At 45.8% G+C, this 26,881-nt stretch overlaps 2 protein-coding genes across 19 annotated transcripts in view; one reads left to right on the plus strand and one right to left on the minus strand.

The window, feature by feature from the left end:
* Positions 1–324, minus strand: part of Rps6kb1 (ribosomal protein S6 kinase B1) — a 47,418-nt gene extending 47,094 nt beyond the window's left edge. For 9 of the 10 annotated variants that reach the window (XR_005489956.2, XR_010055269.1, XR_010055270.1 and 6 more), the window contains exon 1: positions 163–303. Coding sequence is in view for 7 of the 10 variants with exons in the window: in XM_063269982.1 (XP_063126052.1) it covers positions 163–303 (141 nt within the window). In the remaining 3 variants the exon portion in view is untranslated. 10 annotated transcript variants of the gene reach the window in all.
* Positions 325–558: 234 nt separating this feature from the next.
* On the plus strand, positions 559–23,844 carry Tubd1 (tubulin, delta 1). Of its 9 annotated transcripts, none has more exons than XM_039085560.2 (10): positions 559–726; positions 3,855–4,074; positions 4,369–4,516; positions 7,224–7,440; positions 9,932–10,163; positions 11,454–11,543; positions 12,414–12,578; positions 17,227–17,367; positions 20,789–20,972; positions 22,070–23,844. In XM_039085560.2, the coding sequence occupies exons 2-10, from the start codon at positions 3,903–3,905 to the stop codon at positions 22,170–22,172; spliced, it is 1,452 nt and encodes a 483-aa protein (XP_038941488.1). In that variant the 5' UTR covers positions 559–726; positions 3,855–3,902; the 3' UTR covers positions 22,173–23,844.
* The last annotated feature ends 3,037 nt before the right edge of the window (positions 23,845–26,881 follow it).

A 26,881-nucleotide genomic window follows, 5' to 3' on the forward strand; every position in this document is an offset into this window, starting at 1 on the left:
CCCGCTCGGCCGCGCGGCGCCTCAGCTCCTACCGGAGACCGCTCGCGTCCCCCCGAGTCTCCGCGCCCTAGGACACACCAAGCTTCCCGGGCCCACGCCGCCACCCCGGCCCTGTCACCTCGCCGCCACCACCCCCCCTTCCCCGGGGACCCCGGGCCTCACCCCCTCCTCCAGCTCATCCTCAGAGCCTGCATCCTCTGGCTGGTCCAGGTCTATGTCAAACACTCCTGCCATGTCCTCAGCTTCCCTGTGTCGGAAGTCAGGCGCTGGGTAAAAGCCGTCCCGCCTCCGTCGTCGCCTCATGGGCCCGGACCCGCCGCAGACTCCACTGCTGCCGCCGCCATCACCGGCTGCTTAAGCTCAATGCGTCTGCGCCTAGGCCCCAGACTGGCTCCTCAAGTTCAGCCCCGGAGCATGCGTAAAAGGTCTTGTGAAGCCATTCAGTGGGCAGCGGACATGCGTAGCATTATCTCCCGGTGCCAGGTACTGGCAGGAACATGCGCAGAACACCAACCGAAGCCAAGCCAGGAAAGTAACAGCATGCGCGTTACTTGTCTAAGGCGTTTGCCGGATGTGGAGCATGCGTACCATATCTGAAGTTGATAAATTGAAATTGAACACGCGTGGTTAGCCTTTCTAAATAGAAGAAGGGAAACGGGGGTTGAAAAAAGACTAACCCTCAGCAGAGCTCTTCGCATAAGGAGCAAGCGCATTTATTTGTGCTAGGTAATTTTTTTTTAAAGTATTGAAAGTGAGCATGCGCATAGTAAGAGGGTTGGTCTCCTGAAGTTTGAACCGAACTGAAACTGCCGGTCGCAGAGCTGTCAGTGAGTGTGGGGTTAACTGGGAGCTGATAGGGAAGAAAGGCAAAGAAAGACACTTGGCTTTGCTATTTGCTAATTTGGTGGCTTGGAAAAGTTACATAACCCTTCGGTAACTCAATTTCCTTAACCGTAAAATGAGAATAGTATTACCTACGATGCAGGCTTAGACGTTAAGTTGAAAGTCTGGTTCGCAAGGCTCTGCTCATTTCCGGGGCTATCGAGACTTGATGTGAAGCATTCGTCAAAAATACTCTATTTTTATAGTCCCTGTTATCGGAGAGGCTGAGGCAGAAGGATTATGTATTTGAAGTCAGCCCAGACTAATTAGTTTCAGGCCTGACTGGGCTACTTAGGGAGACCCTGTCTCAAAACAAACAGTTCTCTTTTGTTGTTTAAAAATAATAAAGCTTTACTTCCATACTTTATCTGGTCTTTCTCTAAGTTCCAACTTTGTTTTTCCTTCTTTTCTTATGGAGACATTGTCTTACTAGGTAACTCTGGCTGTTGTAAAATTCACAGTGTAGATGCAAACTCACAGAGATCGCTCTGCCTCTGCCTCCCAAGTGCTAGGATGAAAGACTTCCGCGCTATGCCTAGATCCAACTTGTTAGTTTGTTTGGTTTTTGGTTTTCTGAGACAAGATTTCTCTGTGTGGCCCTGGCTGTCCTAGAACTAACTGTGTCCTCAAACTCAGAGATCTGCCTACCTCTGTCTCTCAAGTGCTGGGATTAAAGGTGTAGCCACCACAACCGGCCTTACTGATTTTAATTGTGCTTACCAGGCCAGAAGATGGTTGGTGAGAGAAGAATAAATAAGTCATATTTTTGGAAGACAGAAAATTAATGTTATTGACTGTTCTATTGAGCTAACTTCTGGTGTCCATGTAGTGTGAAATGTATACAAAGAATTTCTTCATCACTATATTTCCTTTAGATAATTTATGTGTGTGAGTGTATATGCACATGTGTGTGTGAATGTGATCACTTATGCAAATGCACAGGAGATGAGGGCATCCAGTTATCACTTTGAGGCACAGTCTCTCTCCCTCTCCCTCTCCCTCTCCCTCTCCCTCTCCCTCTCCCTCTCCCTCTCTCTCTCTCAACTTGGGGCTGAGTTTTCTCAACCAAGCTGGAAGCCACCCACAGTGATCCTTCTAGACAGAAGGATTGGACTTGCATCTGTAACTACAGGCCTGCACAGGACACCTGGCTTGTTACCTGGGTGCTGGCAGCTAAACTCTGCTCCTCATGATTACACAGCCCCCACCACCAATGCTTTTGTTGTGGTTTGTTTGTGTTCTTTTAAAAGCATAGTTGGAAAAACAGTGAATGTGAATCATATTTTGGGAACTATTGAATTGTGTGTGAATGAATTTGGGGACAGTAAATACTAAATCCCCCAAGTTATAGAGTGAGGAAATTTCTTTTAATGACTAGATTCTTAGATAGAGACAGGAAAGACTGAGGAACATGGGGAGATCAGGAAAAGGATGCTTTATTCCAAAATTTAGTTGAGGTCTCACCATCCGAGAATCAGGATTCCAGCTCAGAGAACTGGGGAAGATGGCTCAGGGGCAAATTACTCACTATACAAGCATGAGAATCTGAGTATGAATTTCCAGAATCCATGTTAAACCAGATGTGTGCTAACCAGATGGGTGGAGTAATCCCAGTACTCCAATGGAGAGATGGAGGGTGGGGACAGGAGATCCCATAGAATCATGGGCTAGCTAGCCTGATACACAGCTGCAAACAACAAAAGAGAGGCCCATCCTCAGACCTGGTAGAAAGCAAGGACTACACATATGTATATATGATTAATAAAATTTTCTGTGAAAGTTGACTATATAGGAACGTTTCTTTCTATAGGGCTATTTCAAATAAGAACGTTAAGGTGGTAATGAGCCATGCTTATGGCCTAAGAGTATATGATTTCTTACCATATACTGTTTCCAGATGTAAGCTTGCAGTTTTCTCTCTTGAACAAGGCCATGAGCTCCATTTACAGAGAAATATGTTGTAACTCCCTTGTTACAACCTTCGTGTCCTTTGGTTTTACTTGTCAGCCTGTTGACCTCACCAATACATTCTAGGAAACACTTAGTAATCATACACACACACACACACACACACACACACACACACACACACACACACACGAGGGGAAGAAAAACAGATCTCTTGGAAAGTCTTTGAACAGTATAATGTCAAGACAGTAAAATCAGGCTAGAGAGGGCTCAGCAGTTAAGAGAGTTTGCTGCTCTTGCAGAGATCCAGGTTCAGTCCCAGGCATCTACAAGGCAATTGTGATAGTGGTCCCAGATGATATGTTGTGACACCCTCTTCTGGCCCCCGAGGGCACTGATGCATGTAGTCGACAGACATACGTGCACATAACATAGGGATAAATTTCACAGCACTCAGGAGGCAGAGGCAAGGTGATCTCTGTGAGTTTGAGGTCAGCCTGATCTATATAGTGGGTTCCAGGACAGCCAGAGCCACACAGTGAGGCCCTGTCTCAAAAACAAGGAAAAAAAAAAGATTAATTATGTACTTTTAAAACGAAGGCAATAGGGCTGGAGAGATGGCTCAGTGGTTCAGAGCACTGACTGCTCTCCCAGAGGTCCTGAATTCAATTCCCAGCAACCACATGGTGACACGCAACCATCTGTAATGGGATCTGCTGCCCTCTTCTGGTGTGTCTGAAGACAGCTACAGTGTAGTCACATATATAAAATTTTCTAAAAATGTCATTTTATGTTGTATGAGAATACCTGCATGACTGTATGTACACAATATGCATGCAGTGCCTGGGAAGGCCATAAGAGGGTAACTGGATCCCCTGGAGCTAAAGTTTCAGGCGGCAGTGTAGGTGCTGAGACACATCCCGGGTCTTCTGCAAGAGGAGCAAGTGCTTTAGCCACCGGGCTGTCCTACCACCGCTTACTGCTGGAGTATGAGTACGTGGCACGTTGTTTGCCCTTGTAAGCAATGTGGTGGTTTCTTATACCTGTGTCTTTTTCCTTTATAGGTGACCCACCCCCTTGTGTTTTAGGCTAGGCCTCGTTTGTGGCTTGGCATGTCGATAGTGACAGTACAGTTGGGGCAATGTGGCAACCAGATTGGCTTCGAAGTGTTTGATACTTTATTTAGAGACTCACACTGCTCCCAGGGACTCTGTTCCAAGAGAGAAAACGAGGCATATCAAGCATCCTGCAAAGAAAGATTTTTCAGAGAGGAAGAAAATGGAGGTAGGTATGGTCAAGAGTCCTCCCTCACTGGACATCAGTATCTTCAACAAGTATTTAAACCCCACCCCTTCCACCTCAATAGGGAAGGCTTTGCTTGTCTCCCCCCTACCCTATGCTGGGGTTTGAAGGCCTCAGCAGGCTATGACACTACTCTACCTCCAACCCCTGAATTAAACAAACAAACAAAAGAAAAACCAAAAAAACCGAATGTAGGGCTGGCAATACTGTTCAGTGACTTAGAAGTTTACACTCTGTGGTTCCCACATAAAATATGTAATTTTACCCTCTCTCTAGTTCCAGTTGCCCGGGCTGTTCTTATTGACATGGAACCTAAAGTTATCAATCAAACACTATCAAAAGCTGCCCAGTCTGGCCGATGGAAATACGGTCAGCACACAAGCTTTTGTCAGAAACAAGGATCTGGGAACAACTGGGCATATGGGTAAGAACAACTCTGTAACCATACCTTTCATTCTCCTGATGTAACTCTGCTCTCCGAGGCTCACTGCCCCCATCTGCTAGCCTAGGCCTAGACCTGGAAGCTTCCAGCCTCTTTACAATCTAATGTAGACCTAGAATGTTTTCAGCCTCTGAGACTTACTGCTGAATAAGCTCACTCTTTCTAGTTCTTTCTGAACTCTGACTGGTTCAACTCAGTTGTTCTGGTTCAAACTCCTCTCCAAATTGACTGATTCAGTCTGGCTTCTCGGCCTCTGACTGAATTGTTCTGCTTGGCCTCACACTAACTTTGGCAATCTGTTCTAATCTTCTGGCTCCTTCTCATTCTCTGGTTCATTTGTCTTCATCTACATATAACTTGTTCTCTCTCTGCAACCTGTCTCTCTATAACTGTCCCAGTAAGACTGCCCTCCACCTCACCCCACCCCACCGCCCCACCCCACCCCCGGCACTGCCCCTCAAGTAGCTTACTTTCCTCTCAATTCTCGTGAGAGTTAGGTGTATCCTGTCAGATCTTTCTCTGATTCATCACTTTGTCTGCCACTCAATTAGGCATCACTTTCAAATATGGGTGCTTCCTTCTACAAACTAACTTTACCTTCGTTGTTTGAGATGAAAGATGGGCACTAAGGGCCTCTCTGTCCCATCCTGAGGGATTAACAGTGCACACTAAGGGCTCAGCCATATGATTTTTCAGTAAATAACACGATCTTGGAGTACACAGTATGATCAAATATCCTGTAACACTACCACTTGATTTTTAGTGAAGTCACAGCAATACAGTTAGGCACTCACACTATGATCACTGCACAGTGGATGCAGCAAGCTCAAAATCCTGGAAGCCTTATGTTAAAACTTAGAATTTAGAGTCAGGTGCGGTGGCCCAGGCCTTTCATTCCAGCACTCAGGAGACAGAGCAGGCCGATCTCTGTGAACTCAGCCCAGCCTGGTCTTCATAGTAAGTTCCAGGCTATCTTTTTCATTGTTGTATTGCTGTGAAGAGGCACCATGACCAAAGCAACTCCTATAACATAAAGCATTTAACTGGGCTTTGCTTACGGTTTCAGAGGTTTAGTCCATTATTCTCATGGAGGGGAGCGTTGGGATGTGCAGGCAGACATGGTGCTGGAGAGAGAGCTGAGAGTTCTACATCCGGATCCACAGGCGGCAGGAAGAGAGACACTGGGCCTCACTTGGGCTTTTAAAGTGTCAAAGCCACCCCCAGTGATGCACTTCCCTCCACAAGGTCACAACTACTGAGCTGGAGAGATGGCTCAGCGGTTAAGAGCACTGACTGCTCTTCCAGAGGTCCTGAGTTCAATTCCCAGCAACCACATGATGGCTCACAATCACTTGTAGTGGGATCTGATGCCCCCTTCTGGTGTTTCTGAAGACAGCTACAGTGTATTCATGTACATAAAATAAATAAATGCTTCTTTAAAAAAAAAAAAAAGTCACAACTACTTCCAATGAGGCCACACCTTCTAATCCTTCACAAGTGGTTCTACTTCCTGAACTAATTCAAATATATGGACCTCTGCGGTCCATTCTTATTCAGGCCACCACATAGGCCACTCAGGCTACCTAGTCAAATCTTGTCTCAAACCAAAACTAAAATAAAATTAAGAATCTGGAGCTGGGCAGTATAGTACATGCCTTAATCCCGGCACTTTGGAGGTAGAGGCAGATAGATCTCTGTGAGTTCAAGGACAGCCTGATCTATAGAGTGAGCTCCAGGATAGCCAGGACATCTATGCAAAAAGACCCTGTCTTGACAAACCAAAGATAAATAAATTTAAAAAACAATTTGGGTTAGTGAGATGGTTCAGGGGGTAAAGGCATCCCCTCCAACTTGAAGAACTTAGTTCAGTTCCCAAAACCCACATAGTAGAAAGAGGGAACTGACTCCCCAAATTATTTTCTGACAGCCATACAGGTGCCATGGCACATGCATGCCCTCCCGCAAAAATATGCAATTAAATAAATAAATAAAATTTATAATGTGTCAGGCCCGATGCAAGCCTATAGTCCCAGCTACTCCGAAAGAAGATCTCTGATTCAGTGTCTGCCTGAGCTATAGAGCAAGTTCAAAGTCAGCCTGGGCATTTTAGCAAGCTCCTGTCTCAAAATCCAAAGTATATAAACATAGGGGCTGAGGGTCCCAGCAACAGAGCTCCTGCCCAGCAGTTCCCAAGTTTTGCTGAGCCATAGGATTTCAAGAAGGCAGCTAGGTAATCCCAGCACTTGGGAGGCTGAGGCAGGACAGTGAGTTCCTGGGCCACTCCCACAAAATATGAGGCCAACGAGATGATTCAGCAGATAAAGGCAATTCAAAGCCCAAGGACCTGAGTTCAGTCCCTAGGACTTGTCTTCTGGCCACGACACATGCACAATGGCCTACATTGACACACACCCACCATACATGCGATGTAATAATAAAATAATAACAAATAAAATAATCCCATTGTGCTCAGTTAAAAGGAGCTTCCTAAATCCTGTAAATGTATTCTTCTAGCCATACTATTCACCTTTGTCTATTAAATGCTGTCATCAGGGTACCTCAGCTGTACAAGATACCTACCCGCTGCCTTAGCTTTGGAAAGGGCTGTCTCCTAAACACCCTTCCTCTGTACCATCTCCCTCAGGGTAAACTGACGGGCGCTGTATTTGTTCCTTTTGCCATGGCATAGTTACTCTGTGCATGGACCGAAGCATGAAGAATCTATAATGAACTTAATCCAAACAGAAGTGGAGAAATGTGACTCTTTGAGTGGATTTTTCATCATAATGAGCATGGCTGGGGGAACAGGATCAGGACTGGGAGCCTTCATTACACAGAAGCTACAAGATCAGTACTCCAGTTCCTTGAAAATGAACCAGATTATATGGCCTTACGGAACGGGCGAGGTATGAACATGTTAATTAAAAGTTGCGTTTATTATATGAGTGTTTTGCTTGCTTGTATGTATGTGCACACATATGCTGTCTTAGTCAGGGTTTCTATTGTATGTGCACACATATGCTGTCTTAGTCAGGGTTCCTATTCCTGCACAAACACCATGACCAAGAAGCAAGTTGGGGAGGAAAGGGTTTATTCAGCTTACACTTCCACATTGCTGCTCATCACCAAAGGAAGTCAGGACTGGAACTCAAGCAGAGCAGGAAGCAGGAGCTGATGCAGAGGCCATGGAGGGATGTTACTTATGGGCTTGCTTCCCCTGGCTTGCTCAGCTTGCTCTCTTATAGAACACAAGACCACCAGCCCAGGGACGGCACCACCCACAATGGGCTGGGTCCTGCCTCCTTGATCACTAGTTGAGGAAATGACTTACAGCTGGGTCTCATGGAGGCATTTCCTCAACTGAGGCTCCTTTCTCTGTGATAACTCCAGCTTGTGTCAGATTGACACAAAACCACCCAATATACATGCCTAGTGCCCGAGTGAGCTAGAAGAGGGCAGATTTCTTTTTTTTTTTTAATTTTTATTTATTGTATATGAATACAATATAGCTGTTTCAGACACACCAGAAGAGGGCATCAGATCCCATTCCAGATGGTTGTGAGCCACCATGTGGTTGCTGGGAATTGAACTCAGGACCTCTGGAAGAGCAGTCAGCGCTCTTAACCACTGAGCCATCTCTCCAGCCCCCGAGGGCAGATTTCTGATACTACAGTCATAAGGTTGTGGGTCATCATGTAAGTTCTGGGAACCAGACCCAGGCCTTCTGGAAGACAACAAATGTTCTTAACCACTGAGCGAGCATCTCTGCGGCCCCTGAACAAAAGTCTTATGTTGTATGTTCTTTGCTCTCTCTCTTCTATCAATTTAGCCAGAAATAGGAATCTGGCATGATCACATGCTATTTCTCCTTGATAAACTCACTAGGGGGTAATTAGATCACAGTATATGTTCTTTCCTTTTAATGTTTATTTATTTTTCTTTTTAAATTTTATTTATTTTATGTTTGTGTTTATGTATGTCTGAGTGTATGTCTATGCATCGGGTGGTGTCAGATTCCCCTGGGACTGGAGTTAGACAGCTGTGAGCTGTCACGTGGGTGCTGGAATCAAACCCTGGTCCTCTGGAAGAGAATCTAGTGCTTTAACCACTGAACTCTCTCTCTAGCCCCTCTAGTCTGTGTTTGTGAAGTAAATATGAACAAAGAGATCACACTCCTTGAGAATGCCGAGGTCCAGCTTCAGGACTGACTGTGAGATTTACGTGAACAGTTGATTTAATTTTGGTTGCATTTCCCGCACATGTGAAGTATCCTTTGTTTGTTTGTTTGTTTGTTTTTTTTGTTTTTTGGTTCTTTTTTTCGGAGCTGGGGACCGAACCCAGGGCCTTGCGCTTCCTAGGTAAACGCTCTACCACTGAGCTAAATCCCCAGCCGTATCCTTTGTTTTTTAAATCTCTTGTTTCATTTTGGTTTTAGGTTTCTTGAGACAGTCTTACTTATGCAGTCTGGGCTCGCCTCCACCTCAAGATCTGTCTGCCCACTGCGTGGCTGAGGCGTCTTTAAAAACAAAATAAAACAAACAAAAAATTAAGCCTGTCATGGTGGCACATGTCTTTAAATGCAAAAAAAAAAAAAAAAAAAAAAAAACCCCAAAAAACCAAAAAGATTCTCAAGTCATCCTGCCTGGCTTCAAGCCCTGGCTCTGTCACTCTCCAGCTCCGTCACTGAGGTTATTTAGTTTCTCTATTCATTGCTTTCCTCTGGGTAAAATGGGAACAGAAATAATCGCCTCCGTAAGGTGAGGAATGTAATACGGTAAAGGAAGCAGTAAGGCGGATCGTGGTGGCACAGCCTTGCGTCCCAGCACTCTGGAGGCAGAGGCAGAGACAGGCAGGTTAATCTCTGCCTACACAGGAAGTTCTGGGCTGGCCAGGGCTAAACAGTCTAAATCTAAAAACAAAGTTACTGCCACCATACTTCTTTCCTGAATCATTTCCTACATTTGGTTTTCCCATTAGGAAGATCAACAGGAAATTAGTATGCCTATAAATTTCTCCTCAATAAATAGAAATTAAGATCATTTGAAGACTAGCCACAATGCCATTGACCCTAATGCAAGGTCCCTTTGCAGTATTAGAAGGACCAACCCAGAAATGGGCTCCTGAGAGACACAGAGACACAAAGTCATTTTTTAATTCATTGATCTTATTCTTTTTTTTTTTCTTTCTTGTTGTTGGTTTTTTGGGTTTTTTTTTTTGTTTGTTTGTTTGTTTTTTTGAGACTGGGTTTGTCTGTGTAACCCTGACTGTCCTGGAACTCACTCTGTAGTACAGGCTATTCCCAAACTCACAGAGATCACCGGCCTCTGCCTCCCGAGTGCTGAGATTGAAGACGCGATCTCAGCCTCTCTTCCTGTCTTTGATCCTTTTTCTCTCCAGGTTATTGTTCAGAACTACAACTCCATCTTGACTCTCTCTCACTTGTACCGGTCTTCAGATGCCCTTCTCATTCATGAGAATGACGTTGTCCATAAGATCTGCGCCAAACGGATGAACATCAAGCAGATCTCCTTCCGAGATTTAAATCGAGTTCTTGCCCACCAGCTGGGGAGTGTGTTCCAGCCTACGCACTCTGAGGACAGCTCGTTTCACTACTGCAGAAATCCACTCGGTACTTGACCCCTCTGTTATTTGTAGAAAAACCATATGTTCTGAAAGCCCCAAAGTCATTTCTCATTGTCTCCTCCCCTCTGCCTGAAGATACATCCAAGAAATATAACCCAAACCCTGCCTTCATTCCTGAACTGTCTTACCCAAAGGCTCAAGAAGTTACGACATTTCTCAGAAGCATCTATGTGGGGATCTAAATGCTCCTCCCTGACTACGCCACTCATGGAGCCAATGTTCTCCTAGGACCTAAATCAGCGCACAGCAAATGGCAAGCACTTGATAGAACATTCACTGGGTAGAAAGTGCATGTGTTTTGTACTGTTGGGGACAGAGGCTGGGGTCTTACACACTCTAAGCAGTGATAACCACTGAACCACAACCAAAGATAAAAGGTAGATAGAGTGGAGTCCACAGAAATGATGGGGTGGGGCTGGAAAGATGGCTTCGTGGTTAAGAGCACTTGTTCTTGCAGAGGACAGTCTTGGCTCCTCTAGTGATTAACAAGCAACTCCAGGTCATGGAGATCTGACTCCCTCCTCTGACCTCGGGGTCCCAGGCACGCACACGGTGCACATACGTACATGCAGGCAGAACATCCATGCACATAAAGTAAGTCTTTGAAGAGGAGGAGGAGTTGGAGGAAAGAGAGGAGGTGGTAGAGGTGGTGGGTGATGGTGTGGGCTTCTAATTAGACTGGAGTGTTTAAGGATTGAAAACTCAGGAGAATGTTTGCTGTCAGTCATGTGACCTGCTGCCACTCTCGACAGAGAATTCTCTGACCTACACTGTCATTTTGCTTTGGATAAAGTTTCCTTGCTGCTCTTCAGTAATGGAAAGAGAGGGAAGATGGGGATAGCCACAAGAACACGAAAAAGAGAAGAAAAGACAGAAAACTCAGAGACTCCAGGCTGCCTTGTGGTATTGTGTCCTATAGTTGTGCTCTGATAGGAAAGGTGAGGAGTAGGGTGGTCCAAGATTCCTAGAAAGAGGAAGACAGACCGTCTTCGAAGGAAGAAATCAGTAGAGAAGGGTCTCAGTTAGGTCCTCGAATTGCTAGGTCGAATCAGAGCAAGAGGATGGCAGATCAGCCTAGGACATGATTTAATAGCGAGCGTGACTGAGCACCTAAGTCCCTGAGGTGGAGATGACCCCTAGAGGCTGAATTACAGGTTGCTACAACCTGTCCTCGCTTCTGGCTTTTTACATATTTATTTTATTCTGGGTCTTGCTCTGTTGCCTAGGTTGGTCTTGAACTCCTAGGCTAACAAGATCCTCTTGTTCTCTACCTCAGTTTCTGGAATTGTGGGACCAGGCCTGCCTCATGCCACGAATGTTTGTCTGGTGGCTCTCTACCGTAGACCTATGTTTCTGTCTACAAACGGTTTAGTTGTCATTTAGCAAGATAAGTAGAAGATCTGGAACACTTACTAAGGGTCATTTAGTGACTAAAGAATTAAAGAAAGGTATCTTAATTATCTTTTGTAATTGGTTTTCCTGGAGTTTAGTAAATTAGTCACCCATATTTCTACTGATAATTCCTTTGGCAAAATGTATGGTTTTATTTTGTTTTTGTCTGTTTTTCTCCCCTCCTCCCTTCTATCTTCTTCTGAGACAGGGTCTCATTATGGTAGCTCTGGCTGTCCTGGAACTCGTTCTGGACAAGGCTGGCCTTGAACTCACAGAAATCTGCCTGCCTCTACATCCCAAGTGCTGTGATTAAAGGTGTGCACTACTGTGCCTGGACATCTGTTTCTTTTTTGGGACAGGGTCTTACTATGTAATCCCTTGAGTTGACCTGGAACCTGTGGGCAGTCTCTTCTTGCCTCTGACTGCTCAAGCATGAGACGCCATGCCCATCATAAGTATGCTCTCTTAGCCATGCTAAAACAAAGTGAAGATCTAGGCTTGATGATGCATGCTTTAATTCCAGCATTCTGAAAGCACAGGTAGATGGATCTCTGTGAGTTCAAGAACAGCTTGGTATACAAAAGGAATTCCAGGTCTGCCAGAGCTACACAGTAAGGCCCTGTGTTAAAAATCATAAATACAAAATGAATGAAATGAAGCAAAAATGTAGTCTGTAGTGCACACTGTGTCTGAAGAATCACTATTTTAATGTTTAAGCAATTCTAGTATGGAGAAAACACGTTTGACTCTAAACTTTACTAAGTCACAGTTGTTTAAAAGTCAATGGCACCATTGTGGGTGAAGTCAATTGAGTTCACATTGCATTATTTTTTTTTCCTTACAGGAGACTTAATGGAGCATTTAGTTCCTCACCCTGAATTTAAGATGCTGGGTGTCCGTAACATTCCTCAGATGTCTGCGGAGTCTCTGGCGTACAGCACGTTTACCTGGGCTGGCCTCCTCAAGCATTTAAGACAGATGCTTATTTCCAGGGCAAAAATGGAAGAAGGTAAAGGGATATTTTAAAAATAGACAACCCACATACCAGAGAAGCGCCTGTCCTGGAGCCCTGGGTATAAACCGGTTCAGGCTGGTTGAAATAAAGGCCTTTTCTTCTGGCCTAGGAGCCTCCTACAGAAACTCCCCAGGATATTGCTAAGGGCTTCTTGATGGCTTTACAGTTTCATCTGGAAAGGACATTTTAGACAAGTGCCATGTTATTTCAAATCTTTATTTAATTTTTCAACGTAAAGTATGAATGTAGTTTTTAAAAAATCAGGTATTTAGCTTACCTAACCTATGTAAGGCCCTATGTTGAGCCCTAAGCCCCCAAAAAACCAAGGGTGAGAGTGCATGCATGTCTGTGACCCCAACATTGCAGATATAGAAGCAGGAAGACCAGCAATAGAGCCTGACCTAGAACATGGCAAGTTTCAGGTCAGCCTAGGGTACATTAGACCCTGCCTCAGAAAAAAATAAACCATGCACCAGTGAGATGACTCTGTGGGTAAAGGTGCTGTGTCCAAGCCGATGGCCTGAGTTTGATCCCTCAGACCCACAAGGTGGAAGGAAAGCCAACTCCTGTACACTGTCCCCTACTTCCACACATGTACTGTGGTACACAGGAGAACATGTCTGTATACATGGACACACACCACATGCAAATAAATAAATCAATTTTCTTTTCAAGAGAGGGTTTCTCTGTGTGGCCCTGGCTGTCCTAAAACTCACTGTGTAGACCAGGCTGGCCTCAAACTCACAGAGATCCCCCTGCCTCTGCCTCCTAAGTGCTGGAAATAAAGGCACGAGCCACCACTGACTTGTCAATTCTTTTTTTTTTTTCCGGGACTGGGGACCGAACCCAGGACCTTGTGCTTCCTAGGTAAGCGCTCTACCACTGAGCCAAATCCCCAACCCCTGTCAATTTTTTATAAATCAAATAATCAGGTAGTTAAAATTCACTTGGGCTGGAGAGATGGCTCGGTGGTTAAGAGCACTGACTGCTCATCCCGAGGTCCTGATTTCAATTCCCAGCAACCACATGGTGGCTCACAACCATCTGTAATGGGATCTGATGCCCTCTTCTGGTGAATCTGCAGACAGCTACAGTGTATTCATGTATACAAAAATAAATAAATAAATAAATATTAAAAAATGAATTTTAAAAAATCACTTAAGGGGGGGTTGGAGATTTAGCTCAGTGGTAGAGCGCTTGCCTAGGAAGCACAAGGCCCTGGGTTCGGTCCCCAGCTCCGAAAAAAAGAACCAAAAAAAAAAAAAAAATCACTTAAGGACTAGGTCTGTAGCCCAGTGGTAGTGTACACGATTTTGAAAATGTTTTCTTTATTTTCTGTGTATGGGTGTTTTGCCCACATGTATGTCTGTGTACTACATGCATGCTTGGTACTGTGGAGACCAAGCGTTTGTCTTGGGACCAGAGTTACAGACAGTTGTTAGTCACCATATGGATGCTGGGAACAGACCCTGGGCCTGTGGAAGAGCAGCCAGTGAGCCACCTCTCCAGCCTCCAGCAGCCTCTGCATGTGAGAGGCCCTGGATTTGATCCCTGGCATCACACTGAGGGCACGTTGTAAGTCAGCAGTGTAGTGGGCAGAGCAGTGGTGTGGCACATGTTAGTACAGAGAACACGGCAGTGCTGGCCCTCACTCCCTGTCATTCAGGTACAACCACCACCTTCCATGTTTTCAGTTGTTCCTTCTGAAATGTATTTCCTTACTTCTGAATGTTTGGCTCAGATTTTTATTCTATTCCCAGCTTTAATTATTACCACTTTCCTTCCTCCTTTTCCTCACCTTTTTTTTTTTTTAGTTTTATTTTTTAAAATATTTCTGCATGTGTATGTATGTGTGGTGTGCATATGTGTATGTATTCACATAGGCGGGGGAGGATATGTGTGCATGTGTGTCCCTGCATGCAGTTGCCAGTTCATGTGGTTGACATCGGGTATCCTCCGCAGTCTTTCTCCACTTTATTTATTGAGAGAGGATCTCATGCTGAACCCACAACTCAGTTCTGCTATAGTAGCCAGCTTGCCCAGGGACCTCTTGTCTCTGTCTCCCCAGTGCTGGCATCCTGGAAGCCCACCATACTTACCTAGCTTTTATATGAGTGCTGGGATCTGTATTCTGGTTCTTACACTTGAGACATGGTCTCATGTAATACAGCCTCAAACTTGTTATGTCTGGTCTCGAATTCCTGCTCCTCCTTAGGATTACAAGGCTGTAAGTGAGCACCATAGCCAGGTGGCGGTGGCACTCTCCTTTAATCTCAGCACTTGGAAGGCAGGGACAGGAGGGTCTCTGAGTTTGAGGCCATAGAGCGAGTTCCAGGGCAGTCCCAAACTTCCCTGCCTTTGTAGCGTGTCCACTATGTTGATGAGAATCCTTACAAGAGGAACAGAGAGGAGTCTCAAGGCTTTCAGGTGGAAGAAGGTGGCACCTTCTCATGAGGGCTCGGGCTGTAGGTTGGGGTGGACCATTTACAAAGCAGCCACAAGTCCCTGGGTTCAAATCACTGTCCCAGAACTGGCCTTCTTAGAGCCAGGAGTAGGTAAAGCATCCACACAGTGACACAGTTTCCCACAAAGCTCCCTGCCCAGCGGGGCCTGCAGTCACTGGGGCTGGCCTTGCTGGTTTAGCTTTTTCAGAGCAGAAATCTCCCTGTTCCCTCTGCTGTTAGAAAAGTCTATCTTGCTCTCAGGATTTGCCAATGGGTGAGCAGAGTTTCCACTGTTCTGTGTGCTCAGGAGTTTTACTGATGCTATCTTCATGTTTGCTGCTGGCTTTCCTATGTTAGGACAGTACACTGGTGTGTGTGTGGTTCTTTGCCTTTAACTAGAAATCACTGGATGTTCTCTAGTAGTAGGTATTATAGGAAAATATAAAATAACAGGTCGACTCCCTCCCTCTGCTGGACGGATGGCAGTGCCAAAGTAGAGTCTACATCTTTTTTTAAGAAAAAAATCTACTTATTTATTTTATGTATACGAGTGCACTGTCACTGTCTTCAGACACACCAGAAGAGGGCATCAGATCCCATTACAGATGGTTGTGAGTCACCATGTGATTGCTGGGAATTGAACTCAGGACCTCTGGAAGAGCAGTCAGTACTCTCTTTTTTTTTTTTTTTTTTTTTCTTTTTTCTTTTTTTCGGAGATGGGGACCAAACTCAGGGCCTTGCGCTTGCTAGGCAAGTGCTCTACCACTGAGCTAAATCCCCAACCCCGCAGTCAGTACTCTTAACTGCCGAGCCTTCTTTCCATCCCCCGAAACTACATCTTAAAATAATGCTTTCCATTTTTTGGGGGGAAGGTGGCAGTCCTTGTTTTTCTAGCAATACCTGCTAATAGCTCATGGAGCAAGGTGTTCTTCAAAGAGGCTGAGGCACTCTGCACCGAGCTCTGTCAGGTCAATAAAGAGCAGTTTGTTCAGTCACTTTCCCATACAGAACTAACTGTAGGATATCGATGGTCTTTTTTATAGTTAGTTATAGAATTTAAGCAATTTTTGTAGTACAGGGATTGAATTTTTTTTTTAGTTTCACATATATTAGGCTAGTGCACTACCACTGAGCCATGTAGTCAGCCCTGAATGTTTTTAGTTTTTGAATATATGATAAGGATATGGGTAAACACATTTATGGTGAAGGATCTAGTTTTATGATAGTTCGTATGTTATCAGATTGCTCTGTGTGAAGATTGGCCCCATTTTTGTCACCTTCACCTTCATCATGTATCCCACATATCCCAGCAACAGAACCATGGGGAATGAATGATTGAAGCAAGAGCATAAAATCACCAGATTGATAGCACACACCTCGAATCCCAGCACTCAGGAGGGGGAGGCAGGCAGATCTCTGAGTTCAAGGCCAGTCTGGTCTACATAGCAAGTTCTGGGATAGCCATGGCTACTGAATAGATAGACCCCAGGGAGAAGGAGAGATAGAAAGAGAGAGAGGCAGGCAGAGCCCAGGACAGACATGGAGGTTACAGTGTCATTGAATACTTCAAAGCCGAGCATGTTCCTGCATGCCTGTAATCCCAGCACTTTGAGGCAGGGGGATTGTGAAATTGAGGTGACCCTAGGGCTACATAGCAAGACCCCCTTAGGAAAAAAGAGAAAAGAAAGAAAGAGAGGGAGGGGGGAGGGAGAAAAGAAGGAAGGAAGGAAGAAAAGAAAGAAAGAAAGAGAAAGAGAGAGGGAAAGAAAGAAAGAAGGAAAAAAAGAAAGAAAACAACAACGAACAAGTAGACTTGGTGGCTAGCTCCTGACCTCTACAACCCTGGCACTTGAGAGGCCAAACAAAACAAAAGTCTCAGGCCAGTCTGCTACATTTTGAGTTCCAGGCTACAGAGCAAAAAACAAACAAACAAACAAACAAACAAACAAACAAAAACCCCAAAAACAAAAAAACTAAAAAAAAAAAAACCTGACTCAAAAAATAAAGTAGGCAAACAAACTGTCTCAGTACAGCTGGGTTGTCCAAGGGCCCTGAAGCCCTGACCACTGATTCTCCTGCATTTACTTGACAAGTGCTGGGACATAGGTGTATGCTTCCACATCCGACCAGAAACGTCTGTACCCTTCTCGTGTTGTTCAGTGCCCTTTCTAAGCTCTCTTACTTTTCCTCTGTGCTAGGTATCGACTGGCAGGTGCGGCCTCCTCTGTCCGGCCTTCCACCGATTGGCAAGGCATCTGCCCACAAGGAACCTCACTTTAACACTTCTCTCGCTAACTTGGTCATCCTCCGAGGGAGAGAAGTGCACAGTGCCGACGTGGGTAAGCATAAGTTCAGGGGGAAATTGAGGCATATATTTTGGAGCGTGTGCGTGTTCTAAAAACAACACCTGGGACTGCCGAGGTGGTGCGTTGGGAGAAGCACTTATTTCACACCTGGCAAACCTGAGTTTGGTCCTGGAAGCCATGCAAAGGTGAGCGGAGGGACTGACTGCACAGAGCTAGCCAAGCTCCACACACAGTACAGATTCAGTAGCTTTTAGCTGAGCATTAAACCACTCTAATCCAGATCGGGGGACAGAGGCAGGAGGATCTCTGTGAGTTTGAGGACAGTCTGGTCTACAGAGTGAGTTCCAGGACAGCCAGGACTACACAGGGAAACCCTGTCTGGAAAACCCCAAAAACCTAACCAAACCAAACCAAAACAAAACAAAACAAAAATCTAAACAAACAAAAACAAAACAAAAAACCCCACATACGTCCACCCCAAAAACAACACAAAGTAAACACACAAGTCCAAACCCACTGAGCCATCTCTCCAGCCAAGCCAGTGTTCTTAACTTTGGAATTCAGTAGTTCATGAGTATGTGCATGCATGTGTGCATGTGTGTGCCATAGAGGCCTGAGGACAGTGTATGTCCTTCCCCAGGCATCGCCTACCCTGGGATCTTGTTTCTTTGCTGTTTTAGACAGAGTCTGTCATGTATCACCAAACTTGCTATGTAGCAGTGGCTGGCTTTGAACTCCCAATCTTCCTGCCTCTACTTTTCAAGGGCTAGGGTTACAGGTGTGTGCCACCATCCCTGACTCATCTCATTTTTGAGGCAGAGTCTCTTACTAACCTGGTACTGCTGAGGGACTTAGGTTTGGCTGGCCAGTAAGCCCCAGTCTACACTCCTCAGTGCCCACGCCAGCTCTTGACTTGGGCTCTGGGGATGAGGTGAGATCAGACTGAGCCACATCCTCTCCCCTTAGGAAGAGAAGCTTAGTACATATATCTGTGTGTGTGTGTGTGTGTGTGTGTGTGGTATGTGTGTGGTGTGTGTGTGTATGGTATGTGTGTGTTGTATGTGGTGTGTGTGTGTGTATGGTATGTGTGGGGTGTGTGTGTGTGTGTGGTATGTGTTTGGTGTGTGTGGTGTGTGTGTGTGTGTATGTGTGGTGTGGGGGGGTGTGGTACATGTGTGTGTGTGTGTATGGTATGTATGTGGTGTGTGTGGTGTCTGTGTGGTATGTGTGTGGTGTGTGTGGTATGTGTGTGTTGTGTTGTGTGTGTGTGTTTGTTTTTTGTGGTGTGTGTGGTATGTGTGGTGTGTGTGTGTGGTATGTGGGGGGATGTGTGTCTGTGTATGTGTGTGGTGTGTGTGTGTCTATGTGTCTATGTGTGTGTATGGTGTGTGTGTGTGTGTGTGTGGTATGTGGGGGAATGTGTGTCTGTGTATGTGTATGGTGTGTGTGTGTCTATGTGTCTGTGTGTGTGTATGGTGTGTGTGTGTGTGTGTGTGTGTAGTGAGGGTGTGTATGTGGTGTGGGTGGTGTGTGTGTGTCTATGTGTCTGTGTGTGTGTATGGTGTGTGGTGTATGGTGTGTGTGTATGGTGTGTGGTGTGTGTGTGTATGGTGTGTGGTGTGTGTATGTGTATGGTGTGTGTGTGTGTGTATGGTGTGTGGTGTGTGTGTGTATGTGTATGGTGTGTGTGTATATGGTGTGTGTGTGTATGGTGTGTGTGTATGGTGTGTGGTGTGTGTATGTGTATGGTGTGTGGTGTGTGTATGTGTATGGTGTGTGTGTGTGTATGGTGTGTGTATGTGTGTATGTGTATGTGTATGGTGTGTGTGTGTGTGTGTGTGTGTGTGTGTGTCAGCGCAGACACAGTGTTTTATGTAGAAGTATCTTCAAGCAAGAATGTAACGTACAGTGACCCAGGCTTGAGCCTGAATGTGGGACTCTGGGCATGGCCTCTTTCCTCTTGCAGACATTTTCTGAGAATCTCATAAATTAACACCTTGTTCCCAGTGAAGACAGCCTAGCCTCCTGCATCCCTGGGGTCTGGAGTTTGCCTCCTCATTGCAGTCCTGTCTGGGACCCTTCAGGAGCATCCTATGACCTCATTAAAATCCCCTAGCAACTCCTTGAAGACAGTAAGTTCAAAAATCACCACAGTGCTGTACAGGACAATGGGGTCCAACTCCGCTATGACTCTACACTTGTGGGGCAGGGGGTGAGGGTGGGGAGGGCTTTACTCTCCTCCTGAGGACTGCCTCTGAATCTCTGTCCTTAAGTTCCATATAAAAACGTTGTTGAATGAAGCCCGACTCTGCCTCCTGCTGGCTCATTCTGAAATTGTTTTCTCCCAGAAAACCAAGGAGTCACCTCAGTCTGAGCCGCTGACACAATGCTACGTCAGGGAGTTGAGGCGTCGTTGACTGCACTCAGGTTTATCATCCTGTTCTTGATTTCCCGATATCAGGTTCACATCTGAGAAAGCGATAAGGGAGGTCGGAGACCTTAGGCCTCAAGCACGCCTCACTGCTACTTTAGCGTTTGTATTTGAATTGGCTTTTTGCAGGCAATCTTTGCAGCATTTTTTTTTAAAGGCAAGGTTTCTGTATAACCCTGGCTGTCACTCTGCAAAGCAGGCTGTCCTGGAACTAAGAGATCCCCCTACCTCTGCCTCGAGTGCTGGGATCAAAGGTATGAGCACCATGCCCAGCATCAAGTTATTTTTTTTTATGTTTCTTTGCATGTATTTTGTATTACATGCGTGCCTGGTGCCCTCAGATGCCTGAAGAGGATGTCAGATCCCCTGGGACTGGAGTTATAGACAGTTCTGAATGCCTCTGTGGGTGCAGGGAATTGAAACCTGGGTCCTCTGGAAGAGCAGTCTGTGCTCTTAAATCCTTAAGCACTGGGTCATCTTGCCAGACCCTCCTCTTTATATATATTATATATATATATATTGAGACATGTTTATTTATTTATTTTATTTAAGTACACTGTTGCTCTCTTCAGACACACCACAAGAGGCATCAAATCCCATTACAAATGGCTGTGAGCCACCATATAGTTGCTGGGAATTGAACTCAGGACCTCTGGAAGAGCAGTCTGTGCTCTTACCTGCTGAGCTATCTTTCCAGTCTGCCTTCTCTTTCTTTAATTCCCACTTTCTATCCTTCCACAGACTTGCTAGCTGTTTTGCTTTTTCGCTCTTAAATGCGTGCGTGAGTACTTGTGGTGGCATGTTGCCACAGTGCATGTACTACAGGACACATGTAGAGATCAGAGGACAACTTACAGGAGGGTCAGTTCCCTCCTTCCATCATGTGGGACACAGGAATTGAACTCATGTCATCAGGCTTGGCAGCTAGCACATGGACTCACTAAGCCATCTTGCCAGCCCTCGTTACGTTTTCACACGTGTGTAGAAAGGACTTTGCTCATATGTATGGTGTTTTCACTCTAGGGGGTTTTAGAGACGCAGCTCTCTACACTTCGTGGTTGGAGCCTGCAGATGCTTTCAGTGTCTGGAAAACCCCACGACCCTTTGACAAGTATGAGAAATCTGCAGCCCTGGTCAGCAATAGCCAGCTCCTAGTGAAGCCGCTGGACATGGTTGTGGGCAAGGCGTGGAATATGTTCTCATCCAAGTGAGTAAGAATAGGTCTCTGGACTTCCCCACCATAACCGGATAAAGCATGAGGTGTTTGTGGGGCCGCCCCCATGCGGCCGTGGAGCCTTCGACATGACTTAAAGGCCTCTGTTCCTCAGCCGTGCAGCAAGGATCCAGTGAGGTAGCCATGCAGACCACCTAGTACACGCTCGGCTGGCACTCAGCAACTGCCCTGTGTCTGTTTTATTGTCTTTCCTTTTGTTTTATTTTATGTGCATGGGTTTTTTCCCTGCTTGTATCATAGGAATTGCCAGAGCTCTTAGTTCAGAGGACTCCCTGGGACTAGAGCTACAGATGGTTTGGAGTCTCTGTGTAGATGCTGGGAATAGAACCTGGTCCTCTGAACAGTTTCTAAGCAAAATTCAAGTTTTCATAGTAAGGTGGTTTTCCAAAGAAGATCTTTGGGATCAGGCTGTTGCTTGGGAGTAGAGCACTTGGTCAGCGTTTGTGAGGCTGCGTTGTGTCCCTAGCACTGGGATGAGGCAGGAAAATGGTCCTGGGGCATGGAGGAGACTCTAGTCCTCTTCAGTAGTAGCACCGAAGACTCGGGCAGTTATGTGGTGTCAAAATAAAATTCCCCAGATGACCGAACAGGGCTGGGTTCCCCAGTCTGTCTCCTCCTCACCCGGATCCCAAGTCCTCGCTTGGTCCAAGCTCCCCTGACTCTTACTGTGATGTAATTTATTTTGTGTCTGCCCTTGCTCTTCTTCTGGGAGCTGGGGGGTGGTGGGGGAGCTGGCTTCGTTTCTAACTTCAAACCTTAAACGAAACTTCTGAGCTCTTTTCAGAGTCAATCTGGAGGTAGTCACCTCCTGTGGTGTACTGAGCCTGCCAGCCGGACTACAGAGTCCAACATGCTGCTTTCCTGTGCCCTCTGGGACACTAAAAGTAGAGGCGTCTCAGTGACAACTCAAGTTCGCTAATGTTAGTTACTGACTCAGAGTAAACCAGCGACCCACACATAACAAGGACCCTAAGGGGCTTTGTGAGCTTTCAGAGCCGACGGGCCTGTTTACTACTTAAGTTTCTCATCTGCCTGGAATAGTTGATCGACGTTTTCTGCTCTCTCCCCAGAGCCTATATCCATCAGTACACCAAGTTCGGAATGGAGGAGGAAGACTTTTTGGACAGCTTTACATTGTTGGAACAAGTTGTTGCCAGCTATGGTAGTCTTTGACCCTAAGCCAAGAGGAAAAGCCCTTTATAGGATCTTTTTTTTTTTTTTTTTTTTTGGAGCTGGGGACCGAACCCAGGGCCTTGCGCTTCCTAGGTAAGCGCTCTACCACTGAGCTAAATCCCCAGCCCCAGGATCTTTGAACTAAAACATTTTCAAAACTGAGCTGTGCTCAGTGGTGCTTGCCTGTGATCCCAGCACTCTGGAATTAGAAGCAGGAGGATCAGGCCAACCTGATGGACAGGTTGATGGACAAGACTACATGAGACCCTGTCTCAGACCAGATACGTAAATATAAATACTTGCTTTCAAATTCATTCTGTTAACAACTAGGACGCTGATTCCAGTTTATGTGTCCACAGACACGGAGAAAACACTTCCAGTAGAGTGTGGCATATTTTCAGGGGAAACGTGGATTTGGTATTTTATTTGTAAGAGAAAAAAGCAATCCTTCTGTAAGGAACCGTTTTGTTGAGATAGGACCCCAAACTGTTGGGCTCAAGATCCTGACTCAGCCTCCAGGGTAGACTCTGCACCTTGGAGTCCAGTTTAAAGGAACTCGGCAGACACTTGGCTGTAAGAATCCAAGGAGAGGGAAATGATCTGTCGCTCTCCACGTTTCTAATCTTCCATTTATAATGAAAAAGAGTTACTTAACATGATCTAAGCTCCCACGGTTCAGATGAAAGCAACATAGACTTTTCAGTGTACATGTGTGCTTTTAAAAAGATTTGTTTTTATTTGTGTGTGTGTATATACATGTGTGTGCATGTGTGCACATGAGCATGTATGAAGCTACCCATGGTGGCCAGAGGGTACGTTAAATGCTATGGAGATGCAGGTGAGTTCTGACCCTCTACAGTACAATGCTGAGCCATCTCCAGTGTGGTTTGTTTGATTGATTGTTTTCACTTTTCAGACAGGGCCTCTGTAGCCCAGGATAGCCTGGGACTCTCTCCAGCCTCAGCTTCAGCTTCTGACGTGTTAAGCACTAAAGCGAACTTGGGTCTGAGAATTACAATTCTGTCAATATATTTGCCTTTAAAAATGATTGCTTTGAACCACAAGGGGGAGATGTTGTCAAATGCTACACTGTGACCATCGGTTCCAAAGACAGTGAGATACTCTTTATAGCCATTTAAAAAAGAACACTGGGCCAGGTGCAGCTGTGCCCTCACTCAGTGGCTGGGACAGGGGGATCTGTTCAGTTTGGAGTTCTGGTCAAAAGAAAAAACTGTAGATTGTGTGACAGATGGCTGTAATCCCAGTCCTTGGCACAGGAAGTTAAGGTGACCAGGAGCAATGAGCAGCCTTGAGCACACACCAAGCTCCAGGTCAGATAGGGTATGCACACCGAGAGACCTCTTCTCAAACACCAAAGCCAGGTGTTGGAGATGCAGCTCATCAGGTAAAGGCACTGGTGGCAAGCCTGGCATCTAAGACTCATCCCTGGACCTCCATAATCCAGAGAAAAGAGAAGCTGCTTCTCTGACCACACTTGTGCCATAGCATCCGCATGCCCCACACATGTTAATGAAATACTTATTGTGAGGCAGGGCCTCACTGTGCAGTCCTGGATGACCTCGAACTCTCTCTGTGGACCGGATTGACCTCAAACTCTGAGACTAACTGCCCCTGCCTCCTGAGTGTTGGGATTAAAGGCTTGGCTACCGTACCTGGATGGTTTTTCTTTTTCTTTTTTTTTTCTTTTAGTAAACAGGTAAATGTGATAATTGTTTGCCTTGGGGGGGCTTTATTTATTTGTTTGTTTTTTATTTGTTTATATATTTATTGAGACTGGGTTTCTCTGTGAAGCCCTGACTGTCCTGGAACTCACTTTGTAGACCATGCTGCCCACGAAAACACAGAGATCCACCTACCTCTGCCTCCTGTGCGTTGGGATCAAAGATGTGTGTCACCATGACTGTTTTGTTTGGTTTTTTGGTTGTTTTTTTTTGTTTTGTTTTGTTTTTTTGAGATAGGGTTTCTCTGTGTAGTCTTAGGAACATGGTCTATAGACCAGGCTAGCCTCAAACTAAGAACTTAAGAGATCTACCAGTCTCTGCCTCTTGAGTGCTGGGATTGAAGGAGTGCACCACCATCACTCCGCAAGACTACTAGGTTTTGAGCTGCTATAGAAGGAAGTTTATGTGCTTTATGGCCGACCTGAATTATATTGATTTATGTGCCTGCTTGTGTGAGTGTGTGTACACCTCTGGGCATGCTTGGGCTACACTGTGGATTAGGAGGAGTTCAGAGGACAGCTCATAAGGTTGGTTCTGTGTCCAGAGGCTCACAGTCAGCTCATAAGGCAGTGGAGGCACCTTTACCACAGAGGCAGAGAGGCAGAGGCAGGAGGATTGCTGGGAGTTCCAGAACAGCCAGGGATACAGAGAAACCCTGTCTCGAAAAACAAAACAAAACAGCGGGACTAACAAAGGGAGACACAGAAACCACAGCTGCATAAAACGTGACAGTAACTCGAGGGCAACAGTGATTGACAAATACAACAAGGGCAAAATGGAAGCCCTGGCCACTTCTGCCCAGCCTACCGTGGAGAATGGCAGTTCCCAGCCTCACTGCTTTCTCTCCATATGGAAATGATCACCGTTTTTTGCTGTTTTTCTTATCAACTGTTGCCATGGTTTAAAATACTGGACCATATCTTATTTCGAAAGAATGTAGACAGTGGTCTCTTCATCCGCTGGAAGGCACGCCCACTGGCTGCAGTTCCTTAAGTATACTTGAGAAATCATTAAATTCTCACAAGACAAAGCTGTTTAGCTCTGGACACATCCATGGCCTCAACTTCACAGATGAAACCACGGTAGACCCGTGGCCGCATGACCTCACTGTGGCTTAGCTGACTCAGGAGACGAGGCAGAAGTCACTTGACATTTGAGACAGGAATTCATGAGGTACAAATGGGGTGAAGGTATTTTTATTTGAAAGCCATGTAATCAACAGCAGGTGAATATCTGAAACTCCAACAAGCACTCAGGCCACATCCCTGTGTGTGACCTTTTTTCCCCCAAGGACTCCTTTAGTTGACATATGTGGAGACCAAAATATCTGAAGCTTGTTTTAAACATTTACATGGAAAATAGTGTTTTAAGAACTTTTATGACTTTTTTAAAATTAGAGTTGCAGTTTTAACACAAATTAACACTGCAGGCCAGAGGTGGAGCCAAGTGCTTATACCTTTGGCTGTGGGAGATGAGTTGAGCCCTGGACTGAGGTCAGCCCTGGCAATATTGAGATGCACTGAGACGCCGGTGCCCTCATCAACCAAACCAACACGATACACAGGAAGCTCAACTCAAAGCTTCGGAATTTAGGATGAGAAATGTACCAACCAGGCAGAAAAAAGAGGCCTAAATTCCTGGGTAGACACAGAAAACATTTGAAATGCAATTTTGAAGCCAAGCGTGGCGGCACACACCTGTAATCTCAAGCCTTCAGGAGGCGCGGGCCGGTGGGCCAGCCTGGACCGCACAAACCGCCCATTAACTCCGGCTGCGGATACGGGCAGGGGGTGTGGTGTGGGCAGATTGGTCGGCAGGACTTTTCACTTCCTTTCTCTATTTGCCCTCTTCCGAGAGCCTTTTCCTTTAACTCGTCCCACCCTGCACCCTGCCCCTTCCAGCCTTGGTCTCCCCGTCCCCGCAGCCATGGCGGTTCCATCATTTGTAAAGTCTTTCATTTCCCCCACTACTCAGACTCCCTGCCCTCAGCCAGTTCATTCACTCATTCTGTGTTGATGCTTGTTAGGCATCCAGCAAGGAGTTATGGATGCTGGATCAGTCCTGCAGGGGGATGCTTACAATGCAGGGTTTCCTTGGTCGTATGAAGCTATGATTCTGGCTTCCTAATTACGGCCTTTGACTGTTTATATACACAACCCCACCCCCACCCCCACCCCCATTAAATGGGAAAGAATGTCGTTCCAGAAAGAACAGTAGGGATTGCTGGTCTGGGCTTTGAATGTTGCAATGTCTGCTCTGGCCCGGGACGGCTTTGCAGCACGCATACCAACGATTCCTCTTCTGACCACCATGTTTATCACTCGCTAGGATTCTCGTCCAGCGTTTTGTTTTAAAACATGCTCCATATGTCTCTCTCCCACTCTTCCTCCCCAGGAGTCCACGTTTGGCAATACACCCTCTCTTCTTCTGCCATCTTCTTACCAAATATGGTTTTATCAGCCGTCTTGTCGTTTTTTAAGACTAACTTAAAAGGCACCTTCATCCCCCATCAATAATTTTTGGGGGTGGTGTTTAGGAATGTGAATGGCAAAAAAAAAAAAAACCAGTTTAAATTTTTATTTAATAATTTCCTGCTCCAAAACCCTGAAATGTCTTGGAAGATGCGAGGTTAGCTTTAATAACAGATAACTCCACTTCCACAAGCAGGAATGCTTGCACAAGTTCTAGTTTCTGGGAAACTGCAGTTCAACGCGTAAGAAAAATTCAAGCTATGGAAACAGAGAGAGAGAGAGAGACAGAGAGAGACACAGAGAGACAGAGAGAGACAGAGAGAGACACACAGAGAGAGAGAGAGACAGAGGGAGAGACACAGAGACAGAGACAGGAAGAGAGAGGAGAGAGACACAGAGATAGAGAGAGAGAGACAGAGACAGAAAGAGAGAGGAGAGAGACACAGAGAGAGACAGAGAGAGGAAAGAGACAGAGAGAGAGACAGAGAGAGAGGAG

Source organism: Rattus norvegicus, chromosome 10 (assembly GCF_036323735.1).
Source record: "Rattus norvegicus strain BN/NHsdMcwi chromosome 10, GRCr8, whole genome shotgun sequence".
NCBI lineage: Eukaryota > Metazoa > Chordata > Mammalia > Rodentia > Muridae > Rattus > Rattus norvegicus.

What these genes read in the sequence shown, in the direction of transcription:
- Tubd1 (XM_039085560.2), top strand. Translation starts at nt 3,903, where the DNA reads ATGTCGATAGTGACAGTACAGTTGGGGCAATGTGGCAACCAGATTGGC. An exon ending in GGGAACAACTGGGCATATGG is followed by an intron (nt 4,517 to 7,223) that starts GTAAGAACAACT and finishes GCCATGGCATAG; the next exon opens with TTACTCTGTGCATGGACCGA. An exon ending in CTACTGCAGAAATCCACTCG is followed by an intron (nt 10,164 to 11,453) that starts GTACTTGACCCC and finishes TCTCTACCTCAG; the next exon opens with TTTCTGGAATTGTGGGACCA.